Source organism: Lynx rufus, unplaced genomic scaffold, assembly GCF_022079265.1.
Source record: "Lynx rufus isolate CCGP_SWC_20201006 ecotype Redwood Valley unplaced genomic scaffold, mLynRuf1.p SCAF_6, whole genome shotgun sequence".
In the NCBI taxonomy this organism is placed as follows: domain Eukaryota; kingdom Metazoa; phylum Chordata; class Mammalia; order Carnivora; family Felidae; genus Lynx; species Lynx rufus.
This window is the reverse complement of record NW_025814878.1, coordinates 141,239,871-141,267,831: the sequence shown is the minus strand read 5'-3', so window position 1 is coordinate 141,267,831 and position 27,961 is coordinate 141,239,871. Positions and strand designations below refer to the sequence as shown.

Below are 27,961 nucleotides of genomic sequence, written 5' to 3'. Positions count from 1 at the left end.
TAGGCTTGGGATGGTGTAGTCTGCTAAGCGTCTTCATACATATCTGAACTGGTCTAATAATATCCAATGTAAACTGAAAACGAACCGGCAAGGAAAAAAAAAACCACCACCACCAGAGACCCTAACGCAGAAACAGGAAATTCTGTTAATGCAACATTTATTAATTAAACATACACACGTATGGCACACACACACACAAATCACCACATAACTCTTATTCAAGTAAAATGCTGTCTCACATAGCTGCACATGAATAATTAAAATCCCGGGCTCCAGCCTTCTGAGAAGGCAGTCACATGCCACAATCGAAAGTTAGTAAGTTACCAACAAAATAGATTTCTTTGCATTGTGCTTCTGATCTCTTTTCACGGAGTCTTTCCATGAGAATAAGGGAAAAAAAGACACAACACGTGGCCTAAAATCGTGTTTGAAAGCCACTCAAAGGGGTAAATACAACAGATGAAGATAGGCCGTTGCAATGAGAATCCTTGCCTAGCTGGGGAAAGAAATTGAGGAGTTTTCTCTAGGCCGCCAGACTTGTGTTATCTGGATAATTTCACCTGAGTCACGCGATAATTGCTGGCAAATTCTTGGTGCGAACTCGTTGGAGCGATGCCCAGAAAAGTGCTTCTTACACACGCGTTCAATAAAATAAGAGAATGCCTGGTAAACGCAGGAAGATCAGTATCTCCCTCGGGCTCAGCATCTCTAGATCAGGACGGCCAACGTGTTCTGTAAAGAGTCGGAGTAAATGACGTAGGCTTTGCAGGCCACGCTGGCTGTGGCGCCAGTATTCAGCTCTGCTCACAAAGTGGCCGTGGATCCAATGTGAAATGAATGCGCGTGGCTGTGTTTCAATAGAGTTTTATGGATGGAATCGAAAACCTGAATCTCCACATGATTTTGTGTCGTGAAATACTATCCTTTTGATTCCCCTCCCCGCCCAGTCATTTGGAAATACAAACACCAGCCTCAGCTCCGGGTTGTACAGAAACAGGTGGCAGGCCACATTTGGCTTGTGAGCTGTAGTTGGCCAACTCCTGGCCACACAGGCTCATGTTATTGAGAAACAAACCCTGAAAGACACTTTTCTTTCTTCCCACAACCCGGAACAGTTTTACTAAACAGCAACCTATTTCCTTCCAAATTATTTTAATTACAAAATTAATCAAAGATATCGCAGTGAGTCTCTGAACCTGAATTTATGTACCTGGTGAGCCAAATATACAAGAAAACTCCGATCTGCCACCCAGCCAAGGGATCCACTGGTTTTGCAAAGTGACGCATGTAACTTTGAGCGTATTCTCTCAACACCTCCAAGCATCCGTGTTCCTGACTTCTAACAAATAACATTATAGGAATTTTATTAACAGAAAACAGATGGACGTGCCCAAATCCTAATTAGAATGTTATATAAAACAAGCCCCAAATTATAAAAACAAAAGGTAGAAATAAGCTGTCAATATGCTGCGTATGTGACTCTTGACAGGGCCTGGGGGAGGCATGTCACCAGGAGGCAGATTTCTGGTCCTTCCTCCTGTGGGTATCGGGATGTGGCTGGAGTGAGGCAGGCTCAGTCAAGGGAGCTCCAGCACCGGCTCTAAGTTCCTCCGTCCCCATGAGCATTCTGGACCGCTAGTGACTTACCCAAGGCTCCCCCGTGGCGGAGGGACAAATGCTAAGTCACAGGGTGGAAATGGGGGGAGGGGTAGGAACTACTTTTTCCTTCCACTACCCAGAATACCCACAGAGTGTCAGTGGATTCTGCACACAGAGAGTAGGAAGGGAAAGAGCTTCTTCTCTGCCTGGACAGCCAGAAACAGCCTTTATTCCTTTTCCTCAGTGTATCCATATGCATGGGAGACATGTCCAGAAAGACCTAGAATTTTCTTAATCAGAGCTCCTCTTTCCAAGTGAAAGGAGACACAGCATCATTTTTGTTACAAATGATGAGCTGTAAAAACTTACTGGAGAAGACGTGCCTGAATTTCAAGGCCTCGCACCTCTTCCATTAGGCGGACTGGCAATTATGGAAATTCATTTTCCTCTCGGGATCACTGTGGGGAGGCTGCTTGCTCTTGGGGGTGAGGACGGGAAGGGCAGGCTGCGGGCGACAGCTGCTCAGTCTTGGGTAGGAGTGCAGGCGGGCCCCAGCCTTCCTCACCTTGCAAAGCCACAGCTGGATTGGGGGGCAGGGAGGGGTTCTGCCGCTACTAAGAATAATGGCCCCTTTACTGGCACCGAATTTTTTTCTTTCTTTTTTTGCAAACATTTCGGTTTCTGTTGGCCTTGCAATCTCCCATCGAACTAAGCAAGCCACATACAGCATCTCTCCTCTGCATGAGGGACGGACTGCCGAATGGCGCATCTACGGGAACTAAGCTCCCCCCGACCCCCCAAGGGCTGCCGGGCCACGCCTTTGTGCCTTCCCTTCTCCCAGCTGCCTCTGCTGCTCTCTGCTTTCTGCCTAGGCTGACTTCCTCAAGGAGACAAAATGAAATGGAAAGCAGGATGGAGATGAGAGCATGATCTTTAAGTAGTAAATTTAGGATGATGAAGCTTTAACTGAAACGGTCCCGGGGCGCCCGGCCGGCTCAGTCAGTGGAGCACGTGACTCTTGATCTTGGGGTCGTGAGTTTGAGCCCCATGCTGGGTGTAGAGATTACTGAAAAATAAGCTTAAGAAAAAAGGTCCAGAAAAAGAGAGGCGTGTTCCTTCTTTCCTCACAGAAACACAGGAGATTCTGTGCTACTTCAAAGTCTTACAAATGATCAATTCAGTCTCTGTGGCAACATTTAGGAATACACGGCACGGGCGTGTAGAGCTGAGCCAGGAGATTGACACGGACGGTGGGCCCACCTCTGCCCGGCCTGTCCTCATGCTCAGGGGTCCTCCGGGCAGCCCTCTCTGGTGTGAGCTCAGAGCCACAGGGGAGATGGCGGGGTCACGGCCCAGGCAGTGATGAGCCTCTGGGACGGGACACCCAGCTCTTGGTGGAGTCCCAGGGCTTCGCTCTATACGCGCAGTGCTGGTTCTTGGGGAGTCTGCGCCCCAGACGTATGGCATCTGCTGGTCCCTCGTTAGGTAAGGGGAGGGGTGGGGCTCACCTGTGCTTAAGATCATGAGTATTGGAGGAGTTTGAAAAATCCCTAATTCCACTAACCTAGAAGTTCACCTAGAATAATGGATGGCATGTCCCCGTATGTGCACGTCAGCTTCCTTTTTTTTATTTTTTAAAGCACTGACGAGTCCTACAAGCCCCCGAAGCACACGTATTTGAGCTCTAGGTACTCGTCGATGCCGTACTTGGACCCCTCTCTCCCGAGGCCAGACTGCTTCACCCCGCCGAAAGGACACTCCACAGAGGAGATCAGTCCCTCGTTCACGCCCACCATGCCCACTTCCAGCCGCTCCGCCACTCTCCAGATCTGGGCTGGGTCTTGAGAGTAAAAATAACCTGTCAGGGGAAGAAAGGGCACACGCGGCTTATACAGTCGTTACAGACGTCGCGTCTAAAGCAGAGGATGCCACAGGCGACCTCTGTCTAGTCCTTTTCAGCGTTTCCTTTCATCACGCCCATCACCACCACCCTTTCCGAACTGAACCCCCGTGGCCCCTGGGGCCCAGAATCTCTCTCCTCCCATCTCTGCCTAACACGGATGGCCTAGTGCAGGCTGCGGCCTCCTCTCCCCGCATCCTGTTGGGAAGGGACGAGAGGCGCGCCGGGCGCAGTGTCACCGAGGCACTCGGGCACACGTCCTACTGCAGCCTCGTGACAGGTCTGCACAGACAGCTGGGGGAAGGGCCTCCCCAGTGTGTGTGGCCTTCCTCCGGTTCCACGTACTTCGCTCACCCCCGGAGGGGAAGCTGCTACCGAGCAACCGTGTATCTGTGTCTTTGTATCTTCCTCAGCGCGCTCCCCTCACTGCGGATGCTAAATGCAGATTTGCCAGTGCATTTATGTGCATACGCTGGTGTCCCGGCAGTGGGATACGTCCCGTGGCCACCCTGACCATCTCCGAACTAAAAGGACGGTGGCCACTCAGGCTCCGTCTGCACGCACGGTCATTGCTACTTCCAGGGTCCCTGCGGCTCCCCTCGGTCTGGCTCAGGCCGCCAGGAGTCAGGCGGAATGGAAGAAAAAGACATGAACTTCCAGGCATCAAGCCTCCGAGAACGTGGGAATTTTGGGGTGTGCGCTTCTCCACCCACAAGCTGCCCCCCAGCTCTCACCGGGAGCTCCAAAATGTGGGAAGGACCAGACAGGAGGCCGTGACCTTGCACAGACCCGCTCGTGCCCCAAAAAGCAGCAGAACACACGCTACAATGGCATTTCTGACTCAAAACCCAGGGGGATGTTTAAAAGGCAAACGCCAGCATCGGTTCCAGGAGTGGTTCTGATTCCCACGGAGCCAGGAGCGCCTACCTGCCAGCCCGACGTCAGCTGCGTTAGCGATCGCCACAGCCTCCTCCTCTGTGTCGAACCTGCCAGAGTTAAAGGGGTTGTCAGCAAAATTTGTAGGGGAGAGGGCAAAGAAAACCGGCTCTCTGGTCTCCTGACTTGTTTCCCGAATAATGGCACGGGGTAAGTCGGGAGATCTGCAGAGACCCCAGGGCCGAGCACAGAAGCAAAGAGCCCCGCTGCTCAACACACACGGTTCCTCTCTGGCGAGAACGAGAGGCAAGCAGGCTGGCCATAGGGAACAGCGGCGACTTGGAATGTCAAACCAAATGCCTTCAAAAAGGATCAAAGCCTACCGAGACTTTGTAACAATCAGCAACCACTTTAGAAGCAAGCTGTCCCCAGGAAGCCGGGGGGCCAGGGCTCTGCGTGCGTGCGCTCCTCCCTCCCTGAGACGAACAGCAGAGAAACCAAAGCCCCTTGCGGCCCCTTCCAGCTTTATCCCTTTCTTTCCAGACCAAGATTTGAGAAGCATTCTTCCGGGGCAAAGGGCTCTGAGCACCCCAGTTCTTAAATTCAGAGGTCTGCCAGCAGCAGGAGCCAGCCATCTCTCTGGAGGAGACGGAGAAGGGTAACAAACAGAACGATCTACAAGCCGGGAGGCAGCAACAGTGGGACAGAAAAAGATGTAAGAAACGGATAAGCATCCACAGCAAAACAAGGGAGAATGAGGAAGTGGGGAGACTCCATTATGGGGAAGAACAAAGAAGTGGAGATAGCATGGATGACAGTAACTGAAGGAACACGGTGGGCGGGCTGGGTGGCACAGTGTATATATCTCAGGAATGGATGGCTCAGCGGGCAGGTGGCAGGGAGGGGATGTCCCAGAAGGTGTCGGGAACAGATGAGGAGGTACGATGAATAGAGCGAAGAGGAGCGGGGTGACGCGGACGTGTCTCTATCACAGACCTCCTAGAGGCTGTTACGGAACGAATGGAGGGGAGAGAAAAACCTGCTGGAGAAACAGTGACCAGCAATTTCCCGGGACCAGACACACACCTTAGATATTCAAGGAAGACATTAGGACCGCAGCGTGAAGACGCTCACGACGTGCCTCACCAGTAGAACTTAACGTCAGAGACCATGAGAAATCTTCATAGTCTCCAAAAAAAAACTAGATCCTTTTCAAAGAAACAAGAACCAGACACCGACTTTCTCAGTAACGACTCCAGAAATAAGGAGACAGAGAAATGATACAGCGTTGAACCTAGAAGTTTATCCAGGTTGATTATTACTGACTTTTGAACGTGAAACAAAACATCACCTAAGAGCGCAGCAAGTGCATTTCCCTAACTCCCTCGAAAGAGCTCTTTGAGGATGTGCTCCGAGGAGAAGAAAAATGATTTCAGCAGAAAACACAAAAGTCAGGAGGCAAAGTAAAGAAGCTGCTGAATTCTGTGCTCTGCATAGGCAATGATAAAAACAAATTATTTTAGAACCATGAATGGGAGTTGTTCTTCTGCTGACACTACACAGCCCTGCCTCTGCAGCCCCCCGTCCCAGCCCCAGGGCCTTGAAACGGCACTCGAACCGCGTTCCTTTCTTGGTGTCCTCCTTCCCCAATCCACCCGCTGGGTGGTCTTACTTGATAACTGGTGCCAGAGGCCCAAACGTCTCTTCGTGAGAGCAGAGCATGTCCCTGGTGACGTTGCTGAGCAGTGTGGGCTCAAAGAAGTTTTTTCCGAGTTGGTGTCGCTTCCCGCCTGTCACAACAGTGGCGCCTTTGGACACTGCGTCATTCACGTGCTTCTCTACCTGCGTGAAGAGAAGAGGAGGAGCCCGGGACAGCGGGCTTGAAGATATGCTGGAGAGGATACAATCTCTTAGAATGTTAAATCTGCAGAAAACTGCTTTTCTTCATTTCTTTTTCTTAAAAAAACAGGTTGAGAACGAGGTGCCCTCATGCCTTCTAGGTAGAAAGAACCAAATACATGGAGACGCAGAGGCAGGAGGAGGGCATGTGGCAGGTGCAATGCCGCCTTCCCCTGCTCTTTGTTTTTCGCTGTTCCATTCGACCATTTGTTGAAGGGTCTGGTATGACCTGATGTCCTTCTGGGCCCGGCACCCTGAAGTTGCCCTGACATTTGTTCTTTGCACTCTTTTTTGTTTTTTGTTTTTAACTTTCTTTTGGGAGAAAGAGAGCGAGGGATGGCAGAGAGAGAGAGTGAGAGAGAGTGACTGACTCCCAAGCAGGGTCTGCACTGTCAGCACAGAGCCCAACGTAAGGCTCGTGAGGTTATACCTGAGCCAAAACCAAGGTGCGGATGCTTAACTGACTGAGCCCCCCAGGCGCCTCTGTTCTCACACTCTTGAGTTGGCTCCAGGTTCTTGGGTGCCATGCTGTCCTCTTCACTTTCACTTTGTTCTAATATATTCTTCTCAAGTGGTCATTTTGAAAAAGGTGCACTGAAAATGGTGTGCTTCCTGAGTTTCCTGACACTGCGTGTCTCATGGTTTTGTTTTTGTTTCGTTTTTTTTTAGGGGGGTGCAAAAAAGGTAGTTTTTGAAAGCACGGGGACAGGACCCATGGGCAGGAAGAGCTGCCTGTCATGTCTGATGTTTTTACCTTGTGTTGGGTGGTGGTGGAACTGTCATCCAATTTTCCTTCAGAACGCTAAGTACATGTCTCTATTTCTAGTGTTGTTGAAAAGCGCTTCAAAAATAGTTCTTGCTCCTTGGCAGGTAGCTTTTCCCCCATCTCTGGAAGCTTTTAGGATCTTCTACGTTCCTGACACTCCACTGTTGTAGCAGAATGGATCTGGGCTTTCCGCTTTCCTTCCACTTGGCAGTTGGTAAAGTCTTTCCATCTGAAGAATCATTTTCCCCTGGCTCTGAGTTTTCATTTCTCATGTTTTTGATAATGCTCCTTCTTCCATGTCTGTTCTAGAGTTCCTGTAGCTAAAATGGATATGCCTCTCACCTCAGATTCTGATTTCTTTTCAAATTTGTCATATTTTTCATTTGTCTTTTAAAAAAAAAACAACTTGTATTAAGTAATCTCTACACCCAACATGGGGCTCAAACTCATGACCCCAAGATCAAGTCACATGCTGTACAGACTGAACCAGCCAGGTGCCCCTCATCTCTTTATCTTTTGCTTTAAATTCTCCTTGGTTCTGCCTTCCGTCTTCATCTACTGATGTTTTAAAAAAATTTGACCATCATGTGTTTAATTTCTGAAAACTCTCTTGTTCTCACTGCCTCAATTTTCACAGGACCTGCTTTTGTTTTGTAGATGCGCTATCTTCTCAGAAGCACACGGATGACGCTATGAGATCCTCAGAAAATTCCTTTCTGTTCCCAGACTCATCGGCTTCCTTGAGGGTCAGGTGTTCCTCTCATTGCTGAGGGTTTGCTCCAAACCCTGGCTGTTCACCTTCCTCGTGAAGGACTGGCTGGGTGACGTGGGTGGCCTTTACAGTTTCCGGTCTCTCCCCTGAACAAGGGGACAACGGCAAGCTCAGGTTTATTCTGACTTGGCAGGCTTCACGCTAGGGACACCCCTGTCCCCAGAGGGCAAAGGCATACCAACTGAGGTTGGAGCCGTAGCTCACCTCCTGCCCAGAGCAAATGCCTACACTCTCCTGGTGGTGGCTGCGAGGTGCAATGGTGTAGGGACGGCCCAGAAAACTGTACAAAATATAATTAGTTGGCACCATGTTTCCCCTGCTCCCATTCCTACCCTACCCACTTCTAGAAAGTTCCATCCTAAAAAATGGCACCCACTTCCCCTACAGGCTTCCCCTGGGAATGCTTTGTCTGCTTTGACTTTTGTATTAGCACCATCCATTCCTCCTTCCAGAAGTTCTCCACAACCTTTGGTCCCCGGAGACCTCCCAGGGGAGGACTCTTATTCTTGGCAGAATATGCCACGGGATTTCTGGAAAGGTAAATACTGGCTGGGGCACACTCCACCCTCCAGAAGCGCCCTTTTTAATCCCTCGCCCCCTACCATGCTCTCAGAATCCACTGTCTGCAACAAACCCCATTAGCCGTCATGGCTTACCTTCCACGATTTATAGCTCGAAAACTAATTATATTTAACAAGGGCCATCTCTTTGCCCCCAGAGAGAATATGGTCTGCCCTTTTCTGGTCATGTTAGATGTCATGTGCAGTGTCCCCCCCACCCAAATTTACCCTGTGACTGTGGGTATACTAAAGCAGGCACAATGGATTTTTGCAGACGAGAGGTTTTCTACTAAACTCTGAAAAACATCCTTCACCTTCCTTGTTCGAAGTCCTGGGACACAGCGCCCTCTAGAGGCCAATGGTTGCACCTTCACTTTGGCAGGAACACCAAAATCTCTAGAACAGTGGTCTCCCAGGCTGGCAAATTAAAAACAGCGGGGGCACTTGAAAAACTCTCAGTGCTGAGGCCCTACTCACACCCCGTCTCCTCGGGAAGGACTCTGGCATCTGCAGTTGTGAAAGGCACAGGGCGGGTTAAGAACCAGCACTCTGTCCCTCGAGCCACAGCTAGTTCAGACCCAAATTGTCTCCACTGGCAATCAAGGCACAGGGTCCAAAGTCACATCAAAAATGCAGGTAGTACCAACATACACTTTAATGCATGTTCTCTACTAGGGCAATGCCAAGGCAATCACTAGACAGTTATCAGAGCTCTGTCAAACCTCAGTGCTTCCCTTGGCTCCCGCTGGGTGAGGCAACAGACGTGGGTCTTTGGGCCACCTCCTTTCTTCCCTGCACATCAATCTCCAGCCTCCATTCTCTGTCCGACTTAAATTATTCCATTGAAATCCTTTCTATTAATAGAGACTTATCTAAAGAGCATACTGGATGTTCATATCACAAGAAAGTTCCTTGTAAGTAACTCTAAAAAGGATAAGGTTTTTGCCCCCTTATTTATTTAATTCCAGGGTCATTAACATACCACGTTCTAGTAGTTTCTGGTATATAATACAGTGATTCAACAGTTCCAGACATCACCCAGTGTTTATCATGATCGGTGTACTCCTAAATCCCCATCACCTATTTCACCCACCTCTTTCCCCCTCTGGTGACCACCAGTGTGTTCTCTGTGGTTAAAAGTCTGATTTTTCTTGAGTCATTTCTTCTTTGTTTTTTTTTTCTTAAATTCTTATGGTATTTGTCTTTCTCCGACTGACTTATTTCACTTCACGTTATACCCTCTAGATCCATCCATGTTGTTGCAAATGGCAAGATTTCATTCTTTTTTTTTTTTTTATGGCTGAGTAATGTGCCACTGTATATATGTAGTACATCTTCTTTATTTAAAAGGATTATGTTTTAAAACAGGAGATTATGTTTTAAAACACCAAGGGCAGAACTCTCGCCCAGCTAGTGATCTATCTAGACCGTGACTTTCTTTGAACAAACAGATCCTTCCTAAAAGCAGTCTCTCTCTCCTGGCATTTGTAAATACTGGGTGTGGCTTCTGTTCCTCTGCATCTCCCTACCAGATGCTTTTGTCAAGGATTCTTCTGAAGGGCATTTTGTTGTCAATGGAAGCCAGCATTTCAGCTGAAACACCCATGATTTCAAAAATAAAACCAGTCTTCCTTTCCTTTTAGCTGTTTAAAAATTTAAAGAACTTTGTCTTTCAAGATCCTAATTCCTGAGGCAGCCAGGGATAGAATGATCACCACTATCAGAGAAAATTTAGGGAGGGCAGTAGGAGATCTAAAGTAACAGAGCTCGGGGCGCCTGGGTGGCGCAGTCGGTTAAGCGTCCGCCATCAGATCAGGTCATAATCTCGTGGTTCGAGTCTGAGCCCCGCGTTGGGTTCTGTGCTGACAACTTGGATCCTGGAGCCTGCTTCGGATTCTGTGTCCCCCTCTCTCTCTGCCTGTCCCCAACATGTGCGTGCGTGTGTGCTCTCTCTCTCTCTCTCTCTCTCAAAAATAAACATTAAAAATAAAGTGACATCTCATGAGCGCTCAGTGTAATGACAGAGCCAGAAAAGCTTATAAGCCAGATGATATCATTTATTTAATTCATGCAAATGGGCAGAAATTCACTTTTTTCTGATTTCTCCATTGTTTCCAAAACAGCCTTGCTGGGCACCTTACTAAAGTGTTTTTTGCTACTTAAAGCTCTTGACACTGAAACCATGAAATTTAACAGAAAAGCAAATGAACTTACCTTTTCTACTGCCTTTTCATCAATTAATGGGCCTTGAGTAGTTCTCTCCTCAAATCCATTACCCACACGCAGGTTCGTTTTAATTGCCTCGGCAAATTTCTTCACAAAAGAATCGTGGATACCCCTTTGCACCAAGAAACGGTTTGAGCAAACGCAAGTCTGGACGGAAAAAAAACCCAAACCAAATTCACAAGACCATTTGTCAGAAGCTACTGACCCAACCAATAAATGTGTCACTGTTGCTATCAGATACTCAATGTGAAAACACTTCCCCAAGTGGCTCTTGTCCTGTGTCCAACCTGCCATATTCCTCCCCATGTGGTTGGGGCCCTGAAGACGAATGCACAAAGTGCTCATTCTTCTCCAACCTCGTCCATAGCTGCCTCACCTCGAGGTTAAACAAGTAAGCAAGTACAAACATCTGCACAAAAAAGAGAAAGCCACCTGACTCAAGTTTTTTCCAAAGGGTTAAGTAAGCCATTATGAAACAAACAGGAAGAAAAAAGGAGCATAAAAAAACTAACTCCACGAGAGACAGTGATGCTGCAGTGACAGAGCAGGAGCAGGAAGGAAGGCAAAGACGGACTTCTGTCTACTAGCTTATTAAACTATTTAAGGGTTTGGCTGAATTTGACATTTTGAAAATGGCCGTTCTTCCACATCAACCTAAATTATTGAAAAGACCTTTGTTTATTTTTTCCTAATTAGACCTAATATTTTAAAATTATAAAATACAACCACATTATAGGAATTGCAGTTATCACTGATAGATTTTCTTCCTGTATGTTTTTCTTAATCATGTGTTTTTCTAGTAGAAACTATCTACTTATATATAGATAGATAATTTTGCATCCTGTGCATTTTTACTGGCTTAAATCAACATACCTCAAAGTTGTAGCTTTATAACTCTGAAGGTTACACATATTGGCATTTTATGTTTCTAAAAGAAAACACAGGTATTTCGGAAACAACCAAGCTATTTAAGGTTATATGAAAGGGGAAAAATTAATTACCAAAGGTCAACACAAGGATGAAAACTATTTGATACAGAGTATTATACAAGATTTCACCTTTTTTCCCCCACAATATAATCTTTCAGGGAGTTTTTATTCTGTCTCTGGAATGCATTTAAAACCACTTATTGGGGCACCTGGGTGGCTCAGTCCATTGAGCATCTAACTCTTGATTTCAGCTCAGGTCATGATCTCATGGATCATGGTATCGAGCCCCAAGTCGGGCTCCATGTTGCCAACATGGAGTCTGCTTGGGATTCTCCCTCTTTCTCTCTGCCCCTCCCCTACTCACATGAGCTCTTGCGAAATAAATAAATAAACTTAAAAAAAACCCACTTATTGATGGTACTCTGAGACAAAGTGCTTAAGGATATTTTGTAAGAAGCCAGGTTTCTGGCAACAGCCTGGAGAGAAACCAGGAGACAGGCCCCTTGGTCCACAGTCCCAGCTCCTTAGCAGTACTGGCTGGCACTACGACCCAGGGACGTAGGACTTCAAGTCAAACAGTCTCTCCAGAGTTTCGTTGCCTTATCTATAAAATGCAGGGTTTGTATCAGGTCACTTTGAAGGTCCGTACCAGATGTGTTATTCCGAGATTTCCTTGGAGGTGTGAACTCCGGCCGCCACTCCGATGGCAACCTGGACACCCCCTGGGCACCTGTACCGTGTGCCTGTCAGGCCACCTCCACCTCAGGGACAGTGAGACCCAGGCAGCAGGGTTTTGAGTTTTTCCAGAACCATCTCAACATTTTCCTACTTTCTTTTCCTTAAGACTGTGGGCCTCAGACCCCAGCTATTCAGGCTGTTTTGTGTCTGAGGAGAGGACTTTACCTATGCAGCAGAGAAAAGCCCGGTGAGGGAAAACTGAAGATAATAACTGAGGTCAGGGAATAACTGACGAGTAGGAAGAGAACAGTTTGATTAAAAAAAAAAAATCTGCTCATGAAATTCCTCATTACACCTTATTTCCGTTTGGACCCTCTGAGCCCAGAACAGTCACTGGCAAAAAGAGGGCCTTAAGAAATATGTGCTCAAAGAGTAAAGAAAGAATTACGGAAGGAACCTACAAGTTTCCTTCCAGGAGGTGAGTCAGGTGGTAAGATCTTTGTGAAACGTGCACACGCACACACACACACACACACACACACACACACACACCCTGAAAATCGCTGCAGGACTCACCTGTCCAGAGTTCCTAAATTTGGATGCCATGGCTCCCGCGACAGCCTGGTCCACATTGGCACTGTCGAAGACGATGAACGGGGCGTGGCCGCCCAGCTCCATGGAGACCCTCTTCACAGAGCCAGCTGCATGGTGCAGCAGTATCTGCAACAGAGCACACACTCCGTGAGCACCAGGCAGGAGCAGCTACCCAGCCACCCGCACCGGTAAGCCTCTGTTTCCCACAACTCCCCAGCAATGGAAAAGCCAGGCGCACAGTAGTGTACGTGGGATGACTGTCTGTATAAGAAAAGGAGGAAATGAGAACGTCTATTTCTAGGGGCACCTGGGCGGCTCAATCGGTTAAGTGACTCTTGGTTTCGGCGCAGGTCTTGCAGTTCATGGGATGGAGCCCTGCATCAGGCTCTGCACTGACAGCGCAGAACCTGCTTGGGATTCTCTCTCTCTTGGGATTCTCTCCCTCTCTCTCTCTGCCCTTCTCCCACTGGTGCTCACACATTCTTTCTCTCTCTCAAAAATAAGAGAGAACACATATCTCTATTTGATAAACAGTAGGAAGGTAACAAGAAACAAAGAGTATTTACTTATAGAAGGGAGGGAGTCAGGAGCAGGAGAGAGCCTTCTGAATGTGAGCGTGTTTACATCGTCTGGCTTCTTGAACCATCTAAGTGTATTACCTATTAAAAAATTATGTGGTGGGGCACCTGGGTGGCTCAGTAGGTTAAGTGTCCCACCTCGGGTCAGGTCATGATCTCACTGCTCATGAGTTCGAGCCCCACATCGGGCTCTGTAATGACAGCTCAGAGCCTGGAGCCTGTTTCAGATTCTGTGTCTCCCTCTCTCTGCCCCTCCCCCACTCACACTCTGTCTCTCGCTCTCTCTCAAAAATAAATAAATGTTAAAAGAAATTAAAAAAAAATTAAAAAACTTTACGGGACAATTGGCTTAATCATATTAGTGGGAAGATAATAAAATCTCCCAGAATCCCATAGCCCATAGCTTAGCACTGATAAAATTTTGAGGTATACTGGTTCAGAATATGGTCACACACACAAGTTCATATATATGTACTTCCTCTTTTTTTTTTTAATAAAGAAAACAGAATGGTAGATTTATACAGTTTTGTAACCTTTATCTTCCCAATTAACCACGTATCTGGAACATCTTAACACTTTCATAGCACTTTATACCATATTCCTTTAGTGTAACACTATAATGTGAAGATTCTCTTATGTTAGTACATGTTTCTAGAACATTCTTTTTTTTAATATTTATTTTTGGGAGAGCGCAAGCAGGGGAGGGGCAGAGAGAGAGGGGGACAGAGGATCTGAAGCAGGCTCTGGGCTGACAGCAGCGAGCCCGATGTGAGGCTCAAACTCACAAACTGTGATAACATGATCTGAGCTGAAGTCAGAAGCTCAACTAAGCCACCCAGGCACCCCTAGAACATTCCTTTATTCCATCGTATGGCTATTTCATAAATTTATTTAGCCCCCATCTGTTGGAAATTTAGCTTCCTAATTTCTTGTTAAAAATAACACTGCAATTATTCTCTCAGTATAAATTTGTAGAACGACGCACAACTGTAAAGCTTTTTAAGGAAACGAACAAAAAGGCCTTTCTATTTCTGTAAGGACCTTTCTACTACATACAATTTTTGTTCAATTCCAAGACCTCCATTCCAACATCAGTTGTATGTTTCTGGAAACTTTATTCCAGATCATGAAAGAAATGTGCATCTCACAACGGAGGAAACACAACGGATAGATTTCAGCCACTTCCCGAGCAACAAATCCTGAGAGCTCCAGCTGTGCCGACCCCTCGGTATGGTCAGAAGCCCAGGTCAGGTTCACAGTAAAGGACACTATCCAAAATGTCTCCAGAGGATGATCAGACATTACTTTATGCAACAAACCTTTCAACACTCTGCTGAGAATGTTCCTTAAGAGGTTGATAACGATGAACTAGTATTTTCAGTCTCCAAGGAAAATATGAGAACGACAGCTGTTTTCTCTGACACTTAAGTCACGTACCTTTCCGGTAGCTGTTGAGCCAGTAAAGGAGATTTTGGACACCAGAGGGTCAGTACAAAGTGCTTCTCCTACTTCCTTGGCCTTCGCTCTGGAGCAGGGAATGACGTTGTACACGCCGGGAGGAATGGCAGCCTGGTCCGCGAGCTACAGAAACGGCAGGCGGGGGGCAGCACGTGATCAAACCGGAACCGGGAAGAGAGAAACAGCTGTTTAAATCCAGAACGAACTGGGGGAAATACTAAATTGACCTTGGGGACAGAATAAGAATATATTTGGGCCTGAAATGAGATCCTTATTCATGCCAAGGTGATATTAAATGTGTTGTCACACACTGAGCTATTTTACGGCATGAGTTTTCATGCCACTTTCTGTTTTCAAAAATAAAGAGAAAAAACAAAAACGAAAAAAGCCCCTTGGATTTCTTCCCTGAAAAATGGGAGGAGAGTTCAAGAAGCTTGGGGTTCACCTGTAGAAGGCGCGCAGGGGGCAGAGCCGCCCACAGGTGACCTCGCAGGGCAGCGGCGAGGAAAGAGAGGCGACGCCCGGGCCGCACACCAGGGCCGAAGGGAGCCAGCACGCCGACCCGCCAGCGCCCGGGCCCGGACCCCGCGCTCCTTCCACGCTGACCCTCCTTGGGTCAGCCGTTGCTGGAATCACCGTCACGTCCGAACCTCCTGAACAGTCAACACCGCAGGAACCCGACTGGGGATTCTGGGAAGACGGTGGGAACAGCAGAGTGTTGCACCCTCTCTGGGTCCCCTCGTAAACCCAGCGAGGGCAACGGCCAAACCGAAGTATTGGGGACGAGATGGGCAGCGGCGTGCGCAGGACGGTCGGCGTGTTTCCCGCGCCGCTGCGCTCACCCGTCCGACGTCCGACTGCCCGGGCGTCCGCCGCGAAGACGGCAGTCGGGACAACCGCGTGGCCACCCCCCCCCCCCCCCCCCCCCGCTGCGCGGGCACCGGGCACCCGCCCCGCAGCCTTGTGGGAGAACCGACAGCCTGGCGGCTTGCTCCGGCCCGACCGGTGGGTGCGGACGGAAGCCGTGCGACGGGCGGGCCACGGAGGAGCCCAAGCGGCCCCCAGGTGCTCGCGGAACGCAGGGCAGGCGCCCCCAGAGCGGCCGCTGTGACCGCCCAGCGCAGCAGCAGGTGCCGGCCAGAGACTCCGCACAGAGGACCTGGGGGGGGGGGGGGGGACCAACGGGCGCGGGGGAAGACCAAAGGGCCCCGGGGGGGGGGGGGGTGCTGGGCACGGCCCCGGGAGCGTGTGATAAGGGGGAGAAGGCCCAGTTTACAGCGGGAAGGAGTGCAGCCAGGGAATCTCCGAGAGAAAACAAAAGGTGCTCTATGGAGTTAGAGAGTCAGGCCTCCTTTTAAAAGTTTAGGAAAACCAGGGGCGCCTGGAAGGCTCAGTTGGTTAAGTGTCCAACTTCGGCTCAGGTCATGATCTCATGGTCCGTGGGTTCAAGCCCCGAGTTGGGCTCTGTGCTGACAGTGCAGAGTCAGCTTGGGATCCTCTCTTTCCCTCTCTCTCTCTCTCTCTCTCTCTGCCCCTCCCACCCCCCCCCCAATAAATAAACTTTAAAAAAAGAATAAAAGTTTAGGAAAACTAACTTCATATCAAAATAGAGTGAATGCTCACCAAAATACCCAAATCCCATACAACGCTATTAAAAGGAAAAAAAAAAAAAAAGCATGAGGCGCAGAAAGCATCCTTTTTGACAAGAGCATTCCAGAAAGACGTGCCCACAAGCAGATTAAAACTGTGATTTACTACTGGTGCACCTGGGTGGCTCAGTCGCTGAAGTGTCTGACTTCAGCTCAGGTCATGATCTCATGGTTCGTGGGTTTGAGCCCCACATCTGGCTGTGTGCTGACAGTTCAGAGCCTGGAGCCTGCTTGGGATTCTGGGTCTCCCTCTCTCTCTGCCCCTCCCCTGCTCACACTGTCTCTGTCTCTCAAAAATCAATAAACATTGAAAAAAAATTTTTAAAAAACCTGTAATTTACTATGAAATAAAAAGTTTTTAAATTGTAACAAGATACAAAACAGCAACATAAATTAAAATTAGAGAAATTTTGGAAATGAGGTAAGGGAACGCAGGAAAGAATTAGACGTACAAGGAAAAACTAATTTCAGAAATGAAAAGCAAACCAGAAGGAACTCAAGAACAACCTAACGGATAATCCCTTTATGGAAAACAGAAGGTGAAGAAGATATTCTTTAAAAAAAAATTTCTTTTAGTGTTTATTTTTGCAAGAGAGGGAGAGAGAGAGAGAGAGAGAGAGAGAATGAGGAGAAGGGCAGAGAGAGGGGGAGACAGAATCCAAAGCAGGCTCCAGGCTCTGAACTGTCAGCACAGAGCCCAACATGGGGCTTGAACCCATGAACCGTGAGATTCTGACCTGAGCTGAAGCCGAGTGCTTAACCAACTGAACCACCCAGGTGCCCCAAGAAGAAGATACTCTTAAAGATTAGGGAAACGATGTCTCTCTCTCCCTCTCTGCCCTCCCCTACTTGTGCTCTCTCTCTCTCTCAAAATAAATGAGTAAACTTAAAAAAAAAAAAAAAAGTTTACGGAGACGATGAAAAAGGGTACAAGAGAGTGACAAAAAAGACTGACCACGTGGATGACAGGAGTTTCTGGAGAAGTAAACCGACCACGGGTGAAGGACAAACTCTGAAAACCGCCCAGGACGGAAGCTCTCAGAGACGACAAGAGTTCAGTGCAAACGCCCAGGAGCCGACTCCAGGAGGCCGCCATCGACCAAAAATGTGACAACCTGAGCTTCATTAAGGACAATACTTGCAAGGGATCGAAACTCATCAAATACATTAAAATCCACGATACTTAAAAAAACAGATGACTTGGTGACCTTCAGCAGATGGTAGGAATGAATAGGTTATTAATTTGAGACACTGGTAAACAGAAAGAAGGAAATCAGGCATGTATGCGGTCTTTTTCTACGTGAATTTACCGCTGGGTGACCAAGCAGGAGATAACGAGAGGATGCGTTACAGAAATGCTCTAGTGAATAAATGAAATGGAAAAATTCAGGGGCACCCAGCTGGCTCAGTCCAGGGGGTGTGTGACTCTTGATCTCCAGGTTGTGAGTTTGAGCCCCATGATGGGTGTGATTACTTAAAAAAAAAAAAAGAACAAATGAAAGAATTCAAAGATCACCATTTCTGTAACTCGTAACCAGTTAACACACCGGGCGGCACTGACCAGCACCCCACCCCCCGCCCGCCGCCAACCTCACAAGACCAGAGACGACTGCGCATCCTAACAGGACACCAGGAGACCCAACCCAAGTCCGACGAGGTGTCTGGACGAAGTTTATAGAGGTTTTTAGAAACGTGGTCCTGAGGCTTTCCAATCGACACAGATGTGTGTTTCTGAATAAGTTTCGTAAGCAGGACGGATCTACTGGCTGTTTAGGAACTGGCCCCGAACACCATAATTTGTAGGAACCATGCCATTACCTATACCTTCGCCCGAGGAACCTAATGAGAAGGTTCACGTTCACACATCGTACAGATTTAAGGATTATTTCAAGGAAAACTATAACAGCTCATCTAGAAAAAAAGACTCCCGTTCAGTTAATGTTTCCTGTTGGTCTCTGAGATAAGGTGCCCTTGGCGGGGGGACGCCCTTAAAGAATGGGAGCTTCTGGCCACTGGGTCTGGAGCCACAGCGGGTCCCAGGGGCCTCGAATGGCAAACGCAGTAATGTGGTAACAGCCACTGCCTTTGGGAAGCTCCTCCCTCTGACCGCAGGGCAAGAGACAGCAGCACAGGGACCCCGGGGGAGGTGGTCCCGGCCCAGGAGGGATGGGCGTGACGAGGCCACATCCTGACAGCCATGCTCACGAGTGGCTCTCCCTGCACGGGAGCCCTGCCTCCCACAAGCACGTCCCCGGTGCCTCCTGGATCCAGGCACCGTCCCAGGCTCTGGCAGGTGCCCATCTCTACATCTTCACTTCCGTTCCGGGGTGAGTGAAATGCCGGCTGTGGCAGGAGGACAGCGTCTCAGGGAACAAGAATAAAGCAGAGAAGGGGATCAGGAGCGCAACGCTGTGATTCTCCAACAGGGTGGCCAGCGGAGCCTCCCTGAGAAGGTGGCATTTGAGCAACATCTCAAGAAGCAAGTCCTGGGCGTGCCTGGGGAAGAACCTGCTGGAAGGAGGAAAAGCAGGTGCAGAGAGAGAGCTGAGTCGGGGTGATCGGGGTGGCGTGGTCTCAGGCACAGCAGGGGCCACGGTAGCTAGAGCAGAGGGGGACGGGGCTCCAGAGTGACAGGTAAGGTCTGGGAGGGGAAGGGGACTAGGGCTAGGGGCTGGCATCTTATAGGGCCTCGGAGGCCACTGCAGAAGTTGGGGCTTCACTCCAAGTGACAGGAGAAGCCACTGGAGGGTTTTAAACAGAAGAATGCCGAGATCTGATGGGATGCTGATTGAACTGGAGAAGGGAGAGGTAATAAGAGGTTCCCTGGATGTGAGAAATGCCCACATTTTAGTCGTATGCCTGCTGACTTAATACAAGTGATGGACAGATACCATTTTTTAATCTTTTCTTTAACGTCTGTTTATTTTTGAGAAAGAGGGAGACAGGAGGCAGAATCCCAAGCAGGCTCCAAGCTGCCAGGGCACAGCCTGATGTGGGGCCCGAACTCGCAAACCGAGAGATCATGACCTGAGCCAAAATCAGCAGTTGGATGCTTAACCAACTGAGCCACCCAGGAGCCCCACACCTTTTTAAAGTTTATTTAAGAGACAGCACAAGTGGAGGAGGAGCAGAGACAGAGGGGGAGAGGGGAAGAGGGGCAGAGGGGGAGAAGGAGAGGGGGAGGGAAAGGGAGAGAGAATCCCAAGCAGGCTCTGCACTGTCAGCCTGGAGCCCGATGCGGAGCTCAAACCCATGAACCATAAGGTCATGACCTGAGCCAAAACCAAGAGTTGGATGCTTAACCAACTGAGCCACCCAGGCGCCCCGGACAGAGAGCATCTTTAGGGCAGCCTAAAACATGTGTACAGATGTCAGAAAGTCCCCCATCGTTGCTTTTTCTCAAACGTCAGACTTAAAATCACTGCTAGTCAGTTAAAACCCAACACCATCCAGCATGAGACGCAGCTAAAGGGGCAGGTTTTCAATCTGCTGCTTGGGCTTGGTCAGCTCCGTACCACCGCGGGGGAGAGGCTCACCTCGGCCAGGGCCAGGGCGGAGAAGGGCGTGTGCTCGGCGGGTTTCACCACCACGGTGCAGCCGGCGGCCAGGGCGGCCCCCACTTTCCTGGTGATCATGGCGCTGGGGAAATTCCACTGGGGTGAGAAGAGCAGAGAGGAGATGAGAGACGCTGGACCGCCCGGTCGTTCAAAGGCAGGCAGGTCGGGAAGTCAGTCAACAGATGCCATTGCACACACCGACTCCCAAAGCAGTGCTCCCGCTCCTCCTGCACAGGTGAGCTCTCAGAACACCTGACACCCGTCCTCCCGGGCAACTCTGGGGACAAAGGCTCGCCAACACAGGGAACATTTTCAGAATTTGAAACAGTACAAGAGTATCCACACCAGGAGTTGGCAAACTTTTTCTGTAAAGGCCCAGATCGTAAAAATTTAGGCTCTGGGGGATGTACAGTTTCTGTCTCAAGTACTCCGTGGTTCTCTTTTTTTTTTTTTTTTTTAACGTTTTTTTATTTATTTTTGAGACAGAGAGAGACAGAGCATGAACGGGGGAGGGGCAGAGAGAGAGGGAGACACAGAATCAGAAGCAGGCTCCAGGCTCTGAGCCATCAGCCCAGAGCCCGACGCGGGGCTCGAACCCACGGACCGCGAGATCGTGACCTGAGCTGAAGTCGGACGCTTAACCGACTGAGCCACCCAGGCGCCCCAAGTACTCCGTGGTTCTAATGTGAAGGCAGCCACAGACAGTGCGTGCAGGGATGGGTGTGGCTGTGTCCCAATAAAACTTTATTCACAAATACAGGCAGCAGGGCTGGGTTAGGCCTGAAAGCTGTACTTGCCTGACCCTCTAGGAGAAAACATTAGCAAAGGTAATTTTCCAAATGGCAGGTGATTTATTACTTCCTTCTATTTATAGATCTATATTTGTAGACCTCTCCCTATTTTATTTTGACAAATACTTGCATAGTGCCGATTCTGTGCCAGGCACTATTCTAAGCACTTTTAAATTATAATTAAATCCTCATCAACACCCACTGAGGTCAGTATTATTATCCTGGAGGACAATGAGGACATCCGTTGGGGAAAATTGAGACAGAGCAGTTAAGTAACTTGCCCAAGGTCACACAGCTTGTGAACGTCTAGTTCCGGGTCACACGGAGTCAGTCTAGGCAGTAAGGGGGGCGTCAGCCTGTGACTCTGCTGAGCCAGGGAAGAAAGCGGTCTCGGGACCAGCGGGCACTGTAGGTGAACTGACACGAGAGGCCTGGCAGGCGGCAGGCCCTCTGGTGGCCCAGACTGGGCTGGGTGCCCTACCAGCGTATTGTGGCTCTGTGCAGGCAGACACAATGTTGTATTTCTTAGCCTTTTCACCTCCAGAACCTGGCCCACTGCACGCAAACACTTGGCTGTTGATGATAACCATAAACTCAGCATAAAAATGTCCCCAAACCACAGCACGTTCAATGTGTCACATCCTGCCTCTAGGAAAAAAGACCTTTGCAGATGTGCTAGAGCCGCTGCCATGAAGCAGCCTTTAAGCCGTGTCAGAAAAGCCACTGGGTCCTGCCGTGGGTCCCTCCACCTCTGCAGGCGTTAGAAACAGGCCTCCCCGGCTGCCACCCCACACTGGGAATCAGGGAGCAAGGGCAGGTGACAGCCCCCGGCAGGAGCACACGTCTCCCCGAGGAAGAGCGAGGTGTCCCTCGCTGCGTCTCCTACCCCAGGCCCCTGCCCATCCCGTTGGTCCACTTACTGGCGTGATGACCGCGGCCACCCCGAGGGGCTGCTTCAGGACCAGCGCCCGCTTCTCCTTGGCGGGGGTGTAGATGACATCTCCGTAGACGCGGCGGGCCTCCTCTGAAAACCACTCTAGGAAAAGGGCGGAATATGCAACTTCCCCCTGCGCCTCCTTCAGCGGCTTCCCCTGGACCGGATCGGAAAAGGACACGTTCAGAGGCGCCTGGGTGGCAAGGTCCGTTAAAAGTCCAACTCCCGATCTCAGCTCAGGTCATGATCTCAGGGGATCGCGGGTTCGAGCCCCGCATTGGGCTTTGTGCTGTGTTGACAGCACGGAGCCTGCTTGGATTCGGTCTCTCCTCTCTGCCCCTCCCCTACTTGTGCTCTCTCTTTCGAAGTAAGTAAACAGACTTAAAAAAATTAAAAAAAGAAAAGGACACATTCACTGCCTTCTAACCACAAAAGCCTGACTCCGCGCCTGGAAATTCTTCCAGGCCGCATGCACGGCAGACGAGTCTCCTGCCCCTCACAAAACCCATGTGGTTGTTGAGAAATTCGGTGACCCCAGCAGAAGTCTTGGAAAGCAGAGTTACAAACGGTGACAGAAAGCAACGAGCCCCACCCAAGCCACAATCCTGTTCGCATCCAAGATAGTGGCAAGTGCGTCTCCTCCTTTGTTCTCCTCCTAACATCTTCCCGAGGGTGGGACCCTGGTGTCACATGACTGTTACAGCTACCAGAAGCTACAGGCTCGTTTTCAACGTACAAAAACAACATGAAAAAAAATCAACCGTACCAATCACATGGAAACAACTGGGAACGGTGAAAAAGCATTATTCACATAGTTTCACTCAAAATCTATTTCTCACGTGTTATGGTTATCACTATAACCTCTCCTCCCACCTTCAGTACAGTTTGTTCTCTGTATTTAAGAACCTCTTTTTGTCCTTTTTACTCTTCCTTTGTTCCGTTTCTTAAATTCCACATAGAAGGAAATCATAAAATGTACCAGTCGTTCTTGGACTGATTTATCTCACTTGGTGTAATACTCCCTAGCTCCATCCATGTTTCTCTATGTCACTCAAGCGTGCAACATACAAATGGTTCTAGCAACGATGAGGGCCTGGCTTCATTAGCAACAGTTGGTGCCGGGCACAAGAATTAGTTGGTATCTATGGGGGTGCCTGGGTGGCTGGTTAGGCATCTGACTTTGGCTCATGATCTCACGGCTCATGAGTTCGAGCCCCACATCGGGCTCTGTGCTGACAGCTCAGAGCCTGGAGCCTGCTTCGGATTCTGTGTCTCCCTCTCTGTCTGTACTCCCCACCTCCACCACAGCCCCTCTCACCCCCCGCCATCTCAAAAATAAACATCAAAAAAAATTTTTTTAATAAACATTTAAAAAAAGGATTAGTTGGTATTTGACCATTAGGTGAAGAATTCCCATTTTCTTTAGCTGCAGAACAGCCCTGAAGTTAGAGGCTTTCCCAAGCTTTTGCCTGATAATTCCAGGGCATTTTCTTAGGGTAACAAGTTAGGACCTTGAACTTACACTTTCAGCTGTAATGATCTTGGCAAGGTCATCCTTATTTTGCATCATTAAGTCGTACCATTTCCGAAGTAATGAACTCCTCTCCTGGCCGAGGAAATAAAAACAACAGTCATACAAAATAACCTTCCGTGTCCCCTCACTCTCGGGGAGACACAACTTGACCTTTCTTTTTGGAGGCATAATCCACATATAACGTTATGTTAGTCTCAGGTGTGCAGGCCCCTCTTTGATAAGTAATGAGATTCCATTTCAAGTTGCACATAAAGGCGTATGCGGAGTCATAAATCATGAAAGAGAAAAGCAGCTTCTGTGGAACAGTGCAAATATGAACAATTTCACTGCACACAGGTAAAGTTTCCTGCTGGCCCTGTGCTCTGCCAGGTAGGAATCTGGTGACTACAGGCCAGCACTTCCTCTGGGTGAGAGAGGAAAGACTGTGTTCTAGGGGGCCTAGCTCGGAGAAAGCAATCAAATATCTGAGTACACGGTCTGCTCGATGTAAAGCACACGCTCTGCCTGAGAGAGAACGAGAGAAGACGGGAAACGGCGTAAGAACTGCAGGAATACAAAGTGGCTTCTGCTGGTGGCAGAAAACACAATGTCCAGGCCGAACCCTGGGGGCCAGGGGAGGCGACGAACCATCCTCAGTATGCACAGCCTGGGTTACGGGCTAATGGGGTCCGCCCAAAACAGACATGTTGCAGGGGCGCCTGGGTGACTCAGTCAGTTAAGCATCCAACTTCAGCTCAGGTCATGATTTCATGGTTCGTGAGTTCGAGCCCCGTGCCGGGCTCTGTGCTGACAGCTCAGAGCCTGGAGCCTGCTTCGGATTCTCGGTCTTCCTCTCCCTCTGTCCCTCCCTCACTCTCACTCTGTCTCTCAAAATAAACAAACATTAAAAAGTTAAAAAAAAAAAAAAAAAGAAGGAAGCAGCCTTGACTTTGGATTTCTAGCCCGCAGAACTGAGCCAATCTGTTTCTGTTGTTTGAACCATCAGGCTTGTGGGGCAGCTCCCAGAAACTTCCACAGCCTTTGTGAGGAGCTGTGTGAGCATGCAGGGCTCCAGCAGGGAGGCTCACGGTGCACGGAGTCACGTGGGGCTCAAGTCCCAGAACGCCCACCTGAGCAGGGGTGAGTGGTGGATGGTGAACTCTGAGCCTCTCGCAGCCAGGTCCCTCATCCAAAACAAGGATTGAGTATCTACCTCATAGAGCCATCAAAAGGACTAGAGGAAGCACCTGTTAAGCACCAAGAACAGTACTCAGATGTGGCAGGCACCGAAACGGCCCTCAGAGACGGCCTCACCCTAATCACTGCAACCTGTCAACCTGTTACCTTACGTGGCAAAAGAGATTTTGCAGGTGTGATTACGTTAAGGACCTCGAGGTGAGGAGGGTAGCCTGCATTTCCCAGGTGGGCCCAATGTAATCACAAGGTCGCTATAAGAGAGAGGCAGGAGGGTCAAAGGCCAAGTAGTAGCAGAAAAAGAGGCTGGAGCGTGGGGCTGCCTCAAGAAGCCGGGAAAGGTGGGGAAACCCCTAGAGCTTCCAGAAGGAACACAGCCCTGTCCACACATTTTGGGCTTCTGACCTCCAGAATAGTAAGGGCATTTGTGTTGTGTGAAGTCACGAAGTTTGTGGTAATTTGTTACAGCGGCCACGGGAAACCAACGCGCCGGCTTATGAGGCGCCTGTAAGTACCCAGCTCCCTTCTCCCCCGAGCTCCTCCAGGAGGTCCCAAGGTGGGAAACGGGAGGTCCTAAAACACGTGAAAAGAAAGCTGTGAGGCAAGAAAAAATGTCAACAGGAAATGCAAGACCTGTGCTACTGAGAGAAGGGAGAATAGTGAGGCTGTGAGCTCGCTGGGATGGGCCCAACGGCAGAATCAACAGGTGAACTCGACCTCCGCAACGGGTGGGCGGGCGGGACGTGAAGGCCTAGGAAAGCGGGCAGAAAGCGGCTGAGGGCGGGGGTGGACGGCACAGGCCTGGGGACAAGAAGGGAGGGTCACGGTGTCCACACAAGCCGTATCGGAGCCCACGTCTCATAGCTGCAGAGGTGGGCCTGTCTTCCTAGGCAAGGCGGAGCCCCTTACTTCCTCAGGAAACTGCTCCGAGATCCTTCCAAGAAGGAAGGAGAGAAGGCCCGAGATCCTTCCAAGAAGGAAGGAGAGAAGGCCCGAGCTCCTGGAGGACAAGCTGATGCCACGTGTTCACGTTCAAGGGCACTGATGTCAGGTAGGTGATGTGAACACCCGGGACTGTGTCAGTGAGCGGTCCCGGCACCAGCCCTGGGCTCAAACAACCACCGGAGCAGAGATGGGGGCAGAAGAGCTGCGGACGCCTGCAACACCGCCAGCTCCTGCCCACCCCCTTCCCCGTCTCGGCTGGTGGTCACTCCTTCCTGCCCCGCTGTTCTGGCCAGAGACCCTGGGGTCCCGGCTGACCCCTCTTTCTCTCACACCCTGTCACCGCCAGGGACTCCAGTTACCTGCACGGTCACAACAGACCCTTCCGCGGACCGCCCTGCTTCAGGCCTCAGTCACTGCCACCAGCCCCCTAAGGGACCTCCACCGCCCCTCCCTCTCCGTGCTGTGCCCCCAGTACCCTTCCCAAATGCAAACCCGATCACCGCTCAGCTTGAAACCCTGGGACGGTGCCCCACCTCCCTCGAGGTAAAACCTAGTCCACGCTCCCCTCTGGATCCAGCAGGCCATCCCCTGTCTCTCCCGCCTGCAGAGCCTCTCCACCCCCTTGCTGCTCTACACATGGGTCAGGCACGCTCCTGACTCGGGAATCTTGGTCCAGCTGAATTCCCTTCCCCTGCCTTTATCGTTGCAGCTCGTGTCCTCTGGGAAGCTACCCTGATGCTCAGGCTGAATTGTCTCCCCCTGCTGTGCCCCCGGTATCTCAGAACAGGGTCTTGAAAGAGGTTATCAAGGTTCAACGAGGTCATACAGGTGGGTCTTCACCCAACACGACTAGCGTCTTCACAGGAAGAAGGTAAGGACACGGACAGGTAGAGAGGGAAGGTCGTGTGAAGACGACCACCTGCAGGCCCAGGAGATGCCCGCTAGCGCGGCGCCCTTCCACGCAGGCCGAAACCTGGAGCACGGTCCTGCACCACGCCCGACGACCCAGGCTGAGCCACCTGAGCTCACCTCCCGGCCCCCCGCCCACGGTCAGGCCCCTCGACCTGCTCACCCCACCCTCGGCTCGCTGCTCATTTCATGTTCCTCCTCCGGCTTCTGCCTGCCAGGCTGGACGCTTCCAGAGGCTGGAGGGCGGCGCCTGGCCCCAGCCCCCCCGCACCGCGGTCGGGACCACGCCGACGCTCCAAACTTCCCCGTGGCTCGCCTCTGCTCTCCCTTCTACGACTTCGTGCCCGGCGCATCGGGGAGGGGGGAGCGACGCGGCCGGTTTCCCTATGGGGCAAGCCCGGGCCCCCGAGCGCGCTCACCTTGGCCGGGACGCCCCTCCAGCTGCAGAAAGCCTCGTAGGCGGCGCGCACCGCGGCGCGGGTCTCGGGCACCCCGCAGTCGGCCACCAAGCCCAGCTGGGCGCCGCTGGCCGGGTCGTGCACGGGGAAGGCGGCGGCGGCCGGGAGCCAGCGGCCGCCCACGAAGCTCTCGGTGCGCAGCAGCGCCGCGGACAGGCCGGCCGGGCCCCCGGCAGAGCGGCGGGGCTGCGCGGGGCAGCCGGGGCGCAGGCCGCGGCCCGCGGGCGGGAGGCGCGGGGCCCGGCAGCTCCGCAGCCGCAGGCAGGTCGCCATGGCCCCGGAGGCGGCGGCAGGAAGCAGGCAAGCGAGCGCGCGCCCCAGTGCGAGGGTCGGGGCGGCGGGAGGAGCGACGCGGCGGCGGCGGGGACGCGCCCGGGACGCGGGGACGCGGGGACGCGGAGCAGCGCCCTCTCCTGCGCCCTCGGCGCTGCACCGGGTCCTCCGCGAAGAGCGGCTCCGCGCCCCGCCGGACCCGGGAGGCCTCCCCGGGGTACGCACCTGCCGGCCGCACCTTACCCGCCCCGAGTGCTCTTCTGTAATTCTTCCTTAGCCCCCCCAACTACTGCAGGGCACCTGCTCCCTCTTCCGCGAGCCCCCCCCCCCCCAACCTGCCTCCCCTGCCACCGGAATTTGTACGCGGTGGATGCGCCGGCGGTGCTGCCCCAACCGCTGAGGGCGCGATCTCGGCTCTTCGTCGCCTCAGCCCAGCCCGCTCGGGCTCTGGGCCGAGGGCCCTGTGTGCGGGGCGAGTGTGGCTCCGTGTTGTGCCTGGACGTTTTTCTGGGTGTGTGTTTACATATTCTCTCCATTAATTGGGGTCACCACCCCCCCCCCCCCCCGCCGTGATCTGTAGCCGTGCCTCTGAAGACCGTCTTGGCCCCAAGCCGAGTCTGTTGTCCACAGGCAGTATGACCTTAGACAAATTACTTAACCTCAGGTTTTTTTGGGTTTGTTTTTTTGGTAGAAAGTTCTTTCGTTGTGAGATAACGTAATTGCTTAGGAGAGTTACTGCAATAAATCGGGCACAACGTTCAAAGTCCTGCTAGCTGCCCTTGGACAAGCCACTGCTACGATCAAAGTTAGGCCTCCCCGACTCGTCAGTGGGACCATTTGTCAGAATCGAATCAACCGAGGTAGAGTCACAAGTAGACAAGAGCATACAACTCCAGAAGCAGC

At 50.9% G+C, this 27,961-nt stretch overlaps 1 protein-coding gene across 1 annotated transcript; it reads right to left on the bottom strand.

Annotated features, from left to right (window-relative positions):
• Positions 1–140: 140 nt before the first annotated feature.
• Positions 141–27,058, bottom strand: ALDH5A1 (aldehyde dehydrogenase 5 family member A1). Its single transcript, XM_047102558.1, has 10 exons — positions 26,747–27,058; positions 23,289–23,372; positions 21,753–21,923; positions 20,021–20,137; positions 14,815–14,958; positions 12,782–12,925; positions 10,587–10,745; positions 6,048–6,217; positions 4,427–4,485; positions 141–3,457 (listed from the first exon to the last, which is right to left on the bottom strand). The coding sequence occupies exons 1-10, from the start codon at positions 27,056–27,058 to the stop codon at positions 3,252–3,254; spliced, it is 1,566 nt and encodes a 521-aa protein (XP_046958514.1). The 3' UTR covers positions 141–3,251.
• Between the last annotated feature and the right edge of the window lie 903 nt (positions 27,059–27,961).

What these genes read in the sequence shown, in the direction of transcription:
- ALDH5A1 (XM_047102558.1), bottom strand. Translation starts at nt 27,058, where the DNA reads ATGGCGACCTGCCTGCGGCTGCGGAGCTGCCGGGCCCCGCGCCTCCCG. An exon ending in TGGCCGCGGTCATCACGCCA is followed by an intron (nt 20,138 to 21,752) that starts GTAAGTGGACCA and finishes TTCTCACCCCAG; the next exon opens with TGGAATTTCCCCAGCGCCAT. An exon ending in ATGAAAAGGCAGTAGAAAAG is followed by an intron (nt 6,218 to 10,586) that starts GTAAGTTCATTT and finishes CTCTTCACGCAG; the next exon opens with GTAGAGAAGCACGTGAATGA.